The sequence below is a fragment of the Gymnoscopelus braueri genome (genome assembly GCF_963280865.1).
Source record: "Gymnoscopelus braueri genome assembly, chromosome: 16".
Classification (NCBI taxonomy): Eukaryota; Metazoa; Chordata; class Actinopteri; order Myctophiformes; family Myctophidae; genus Gymnoscopelus; species Gymnoscopelus braueri.
In genome coordinates, this window is record NC_137616.1 from 10,845,268 (window position 1) to 10,852,216 (window position 6,949).

The 6,949-nt window shown below is 42.1% G+C and overlaps 1 protein-coding gene across 1 annotated transcript in view; it reads right to left on the reverse strand.

Moving 5' to 3' along the window:
* Positions 1-330: 330 nt before the first annotated feature.
* Positions 331-6,949, reverse strand: part of meis2b (Meis homeobox 2b) — a 29,153-nt gene continuing 22,534 nt past the window's right edge. Inside the window, exons 10-13 of the mRNA XM_080453772.1 lie at positions 5,567-5,625; positions 4,526-4,615; positions 3,266-3,377; positions 331-1,418 (exon numbers count right to left, since the gene is read on the reverse strand). Of these exons, the coding sequence (XP_080309898.1) occupies positions 3,319-3,377; positions 4,526-4,615; positions 5,567-5,625 (208 nt within the window). The 3' untranslated portion in view covers positions 331-1,418; positions 3,266-3,318. The remainder of the gene's footprint in view (positions 1,419-3,265; positions 3,378-4,525; positions 4,616-5,566; positions 5,626-6,949) is intronic.

Here is a 6,949-nt window from a genome sequence, read left to right on the forward strand (position 1 = left end):
AATGTTGTTTAAATCAGTGGATCTCAAACATTTTAAGTCAAGGACCCCCAAATTAATACATATTTGTAGACCCAACCTTCTGAAAATATTTTGTGCCAGAGACCCCCCCCCCCCCCCCCCAACAAGATTTTTTTGACTTGAAATATAAAAAAAAAAAAAATAGAAAATAGCAATCTTTAAGCTCACAACGTGTAGCATCATGCATGACGCCTTGTGAGCTTGTAGATCGGCTATTTTCAAATGGCCAATGCAGTGGCAGCTCTTGACAAAGACTCTCCCAACATTCCCTTTTTTTCTAATTCCATCTTTATTTTGGTTTTAGTGCAGAGATCATTTTCCCTTCTCTTGGTGCTATATAAAACTATTTGAAACATTGTCAAAAAAATGAAAAAAGAAAATCACTCCGATATCTCTTACAACTTTTCTCTCCCAGCATATTCCTTTTTTTTAAAGGAGAACAACATGTTTTTTTTTTCTTCTTTTAGATGGAAGTAGAGTAAAAAATTATACGAAATTGATGCAGTGCATGGACAACAGAAAGTAACAAACTCTGGGTACAAAATTGGCTTTAGAAGTCTTGGTCTTCTCTGTGTGTAGTAGGTTGTAAATCGGTGGTCGGCTGGTCGCCATGCAAAGATGGCGAGCAAATTCCTTTCCAACAGTACATGGAATGAACAAAGTGACAAACTCTCACTCTAAAATCTAGTGGTCACAAGCGCAAAACATGGACACAAACAGCCAAAAAATAAAGAGCACAAGTCTATACACCACAACAATTAAGAATACTCTTATTGAGATTTAAAAAGATATTATTCCACAGTGTTTCTTTTAAGGATGAGAGTGTCTTTTGTGTGTCTCTGTGGGATGTGCGCAGCACTGTACAGGCGCGCAGGGTCGGTTCCTTTTTTTTCAAATCGTTCCAATGTACAATTTCTAGGGGTGAATGATACATTTTTGGGAAAGCTTTACTTTTTCCTTTTTTTTTAATATAAAAAAAGTTCTTGTCCCGTGGTCCACAGTTGTACAAAAATAAATAAATAATTTAAAATGAAAACTAAAAGATGTGTCAAACTGCAGTTTTGAGGTCACACTTGGCTTCCGCTGTTCATTTTTGGAAGTCCTTTTTGTTTGTTTTTGGAAAAAAGATTCTTTTTTTAGTCCTTGAACAAGTGACAGCCTCAGGTCCTCTTTGAGTCTCACTCCATAGTTAAAGTTTTGTATTGTGGCCGGGGTCTGTGCAGATGTGGGCGTTCCCTCCTGGCTGGGTAGCTACAGTGAAGTGGGCTTTCCCTCCTGGCCGGGTATGGTGAAGTGGGCGTGGTCAGGTGGGTACAGTTGCGATGATGTGTGGTTGTAATCACTTTTCTTATTGGGTACCACAGCCAGATGGAAGTATTCCCTGAGCCAACCATGGAGGCCTGGAAAATCAGAAGCAGATGAACAGTCATAAATACTTGCATGTATTTGTATAAACAAGAAAATATAGATATTCATACAATCTCACACCATGGCGTATCTATAAAACAAGAAACAATGGTGGGCTATAAAACACATATCATGTTATATAAATGCATACATAGCCTACAGATGCACTTTCTTACACCAAGTATGAGGTCAAATGCAATGATGGTTCTTAAACGTGATTTTCAGAAAAATACATCTGAAACAAACAGGCTGGGACACAAATGGCTTGTGGAGGCTGGGACACAAATGATTAGGCTATACTACAGAGAGCAGTCTTGTGCAAACATAATTGAATAAATGAGGGCTTTGTATCAAAAATCGAAGTTTCAATCCGTTCTATTAGCTATGCGAGCTTGTTGATCTGCTATTTTCACTATTTCTGAAAATTGCGCAAATTGCGTTGAAACGTTTTGAAATCTAGAAGAATTGAAAATGTTTCACCTATGATAACGTGCATGCCCAAAATAGGGATACCAGTTTGAAAGTGGTTAAGCTGTTGGTTGGCCCCCTTCTCCATATAGTTCTTTAATTGATATTTGACTGTATTCCTAGTGTTGTTGAAATAACAAATATATAAACTTCAGTGCAAAAGTGATAAAGCCATATGCTCCAGCCAGGTAATTCCCACATCAGAATTAAATAGTGCAGATTCAGTCATGTTTTCTGTAATGGCTAAATGTTATGGCTGGGACTTTATAGCGCGTGGCATACTCTCTCATATTATACTCCAAACAGCCATTCATGCAGTCCTGGCTAAAATTTACTGCCTCAGTCAGCATACGGTCTAGCAGATCAAATTAGGGGAGGGCGAAAAAGCATGCGGCTCTATTGAGCTATTACTGTAACTAGTCAATGATCATTCAATGAGAAATAATTGGATTAAACAGTTGCTCCCTGCAGAAAAATATATATACTATATAGCCAGCATTTATTCAGATTTAGAGTGCGATATCTTTATGCAGCAGACCTGCTATCTTCAAATTTCATTAGCAAAAACTAGGGGAATTATCAGAGGGTGGAGTGGGGGGGCTCCAGAAGTGGGTGGTGGTAAGGGGGGGGGGGGGGGTCGCTGGTGTTGGTCGAAAATTGGCCCCGGTGAAAAAGCGAAACCAATGCAAGCTCCCCCTATTTACATATAAAGAGCTCTATTAATCAAGGTAAGTGTCATTACTGCGTGGCTCATTGAGCAGTGGTGGGTGGGTGTTAAATAAAATTCTCTGTGCTCCGATGCCTCCGGCAGGCGATACGTCTTGATTTGTGAACTGTCAGTTGGTGGTGGAGGAGCGTGATGGGGGCCGGGTGGGGGTGGAGGAGGTGGTAGCAGAGATGTGGGAGGTAGAGAGAAAGAGAGAGACCTGCGTGGGCTGGGGGGGAAGCATTACCCAGATTCTTAATCAGATCGGGGGGCCATAGAGGGGGGGGGGGGGACGAGAGGGAAAATAGTGGCCGGGCGGGAGGCAGCATGACGGAGAGGAATGGGGGGAGAGGGGAGACAGAATTGGGGGGGATGGAGGAGGGAGAGTAGCGGGGGAAATGGCATCGGCGAGGAAGTGACGAATATGGAGCGACGAAAAGAGACTGCGATAAGAGAGGGAAAGACACAGTGGAATGGAGAGAAATGGAGGTGAAGTGATAGAGAGAGGAGTAAGGGAACTGATGAAGAGGGAGAGGGAGTGAGACAAAAAGAGAGATGGGACTGGAGTAGAGGAGAGAGAAAAAAGAGATATAATGAGGGGAACTGTACTACGCAGCAAAGTCCTATTCATGTAAAGGTTCACTCAGGGCTTTGCAGTGTACTTACATCACCCTGTTCGTCAGGCCTGCCTCAGTGGAGTGGGGGGAGGGGGGGGGTGTTTACATGTAGTGCCACTGGCCGTCCATACCCATGTTCATCCCCATGCCACCCATTGGTCCTGTGATGGGTAAGAACAGAGATCGTTAAGACAGCGGTTCCAATTCTACAAGTCACAAACACTTGTCCCCCCCTGTGTCTCGCCTTGACTGTCACAGCTTCTGGTACCTTTGCTGTGCAGCACCAGTGTACGATGTGTATAAATTAAGAGATTTTTTTGCCTACAATGGCATGCCCAAAATAGGGACACTGTGTTAATGTGTCTAAACCTGTCTATGGAAACAAAAAATATATTCTCATATATAATATAAATTACCCACAAGTAGCCTACTATTCCTTTAGAAAGCCAGGTTTTTACAAATGCATTCATTGAACATTACCAGAGATATTGACTATACAAGTATTATATCCAGTGAATGGACACCAGACGTTGCTTTTTTCTCTAATACCTACTTTTGCTCAAGAGAAAGGTTTTATTTGGTTAGCCGCTTTGATAAAGAAATGTATTTATTCTTGTGCAAACTGCAAGCACAGGCCAGGGGCACGCAAGACTTCAGAGCAGAGGCTTAACCACCACATTATCTCTGAATTCAATAAAGTCTTTTTCCCATTTAGCACATACAAAGACTGCCTTGGTTTGCCTTTGGATAAAAACTCAACAAAATGAAAAATTCTAACAATAACGAACATGAAAACAGACATGAAATGAGATTGTAGATCTGTGCTTTGGTGCTGTTAATGAGGGTTATGGGGTCTGTCCACACCAAGCATGATAACGACAACATCAGCGTGGATGCTCACATAATTATCCTTACAGTCAGGGTTCGATTTGCCAGGGTTAATGTGGTTAACATACGCTTTTAATGGAATTATCAAATTGTGATATTATCAAACATACCGTGAATATCAAACATATCAGACAGTCTACCTTTCTCAAAAGGAAATGCATGTGTTAATTTAGTCTGACCAGAAGGATAACAAATATCCTCACCAGCCATAAAAATGAATGTCCAGATGGGGGGATATCAAAAGCCCCAGCAAATCAAAACCTGGTTATAATATTGTGCTTGGTGTGGATGGCCCTTTATTTCTCAACACCAGAGTGAACGATGTCTTGGAATTGTGTTCTTCAAAACGATTCCAACATCAACTCCACCCAAAACAATAAACAATAAACAGGAAGTTAGCTCAAAATGTGACATTTCTCACCGCCAGGTCGAAGGCCCATATGCTGTTGTCCGTCAAGAACGAAGCCTGCCATTGGCTGGCCATCGGGACTGTAGGCTGAACCCTGATTCACTATAGGAGAAGAAAACAAGTTTTTTGTTACATTTTACCAACCAATGCAGGGCCATAACATTTCAAGCCAGTTGAAGCCACTGTAGGTCAAATAAAAAATGTCATATGCTGGGGCAATGATTAGACAGAAGACACAATAGCTGTTTCTCAATAATACCAAGAACATCAAGATAATGTGGACAGAACGTTCTATCAAGTTTGCTTGAGGCTGTTTAAAGTCCACATACCCTCTCTGTAAAGTAAGGGGATCAAGTTCACATCTGCATATTTGGACTGTGCTAGACTAGATGCAAACTTTTGTAAAACTTACTTGGGGCGGCAACTGGTGATTTTTCACAAGTTCATGAGAACACAAGTACAAGAAACAGATGTTAAGAAACATCCAAAGTCCAAAACATCATCTCCATCTCCCTTTCATGACTTTGATTTGATGTGTAACATCCATCCAAGAACAGCTTTAAACTAGATTCATCTATTTCACACAAAGAGCAGAGTGCAATGTTGCTCAGTGAGTAGAACAAGGCACTATAACACCACCGGGTTAGGAGTTTAACACCCTTTGTGGGGGCCGCCCTGCTCGTATGATAATTTGACCTTCTTTGTATATTAAGTGTCCACCAAATGACATATGTAAATAGAAGGTGCACTGTGGAATCCTGAGTGTTCATTTAACTCTGAGAGTGCACAAATGGAACCAAATGGACCCTTAAGTATCCACCTGACTGTGTGTGTGTGTGTGTGTGTGTGTGTGTGTGTGTGTGTGTGTGTGTGTGTGTGTGTGTGTGTGTGTGTGTGTGTGTGTGTGTGTGTGTGTGCGTGTGCGTGTGCGTGTGCGTGTGCGTGTGCGTGCGTTCTGTGTGTGTGTGCGTCCTGTGCGTGCGTGCGTGGGTGCGTGCGTGCGTGCGTGTGTGTAATATTTTGTGTGATGAATGGATTGAAACAATTTCATACCTGCTCTGTTTGACTGGTCAATCATCGGTTGTACTATTCTCCTCCTTGCATTGATGAACCTGGAGGGACAGAGCAATGTTATAGCATTATCTTCTAATGACAGACAAATGGAAATCGACCTGTTGAGAAATCAAAATGTTTATGTTTTTGCATAAAGTGTATGTCTCTGAAGAAGTCACTGTGCTGTCGAAATGTCAGTGACTATTTTTCTGCACTTATTAAAAGTTATTAAACGTTTTTAAGATGATCCGTGTGCTCTAGATAGATGTTCAGGACATCTCCAAATGTAAGAGCATCAACCAAAACAAGCTGAATTGAAAACATGGCAAGTTTGTGTTTGTGTTTGTGTTTTGGAGCCGTCACAGCCCAAACTCCCCCGTTCGTTCTCTCTCTCACTGTCCGACTCAGTCTCTCTGGGAATTAGACTAATGATGTAGTCTATTCCTATTGACATAATCTCGGGTGTTGGGGTGGGTGGGGGTGTAGTCACAATGCTTTAAAAAAATCTATTGATTTAGGTTTAGCTCTATAGCCTCAGGCTGTAATAAGGCTAACTGCTCTGCCAATGTTTTTTTAGCTATTGATACTCCCCAGATGACAGACCGCTATATGTGCATTCACTCTCTTTGATAACTGTATTAGTAAGAGAGAGCTGGGACTAAAACCCGGTGATCTTCTTATAAATCCACCGGATTAGAGGTGTGCTACTATATAATTAGCGCCGCTCGGCCAGAACCCAATGCGAGACCCATTCATCGAATTTGATGAGAGGATTAAAATTGTGGTGAGGCGATATTGTCTCAATTAATCTCAATTCCAAACCCTATGTGGATCTGTCTGAAAGCTTTACACTTGAGACCTTATTGCCCCACAAGGGCTAATTCCTTTCCACAGCACTGTACTTGTTAAACAGCAACAATGCATATAACAGCAATACAACTGCAATAGGTTCCAAACTGTCTGTGTGTTGAGGTGTCCCTGAGCAAGACACTTGACCACTTAAACCCTGTTATATTTTGTTGACCTGAGTCCCCCTGGGGTCTATATGAGCTTTTAGATCTGCTATTTCCACTGAATGTTCGCCCTCAGAATAGGGACACTAGGGTTCCTGTGCTTAACCCCAAACTGCTCCCTGAGCGCTGTATTAATAGCGCTCCCTGCTTGGAATAGTTAGGATGGGTAAATGCATGGACAAATTTCATGTATGTGCAAATGTGCAGTGACAAGAAATACCCCAAAGGAGTGGGCAACAAATTATTGTTAGTTGCGAACGCGGAAGGAGGCGCGGCGAAGCCGCGCCTCCGACCAAGTGGAGCTTACTATGTAACTCTGCTTGGGTTGTGTCTCCGTCTGTGTCTCTGTGTGCACTGCCTGTGTGCAGCT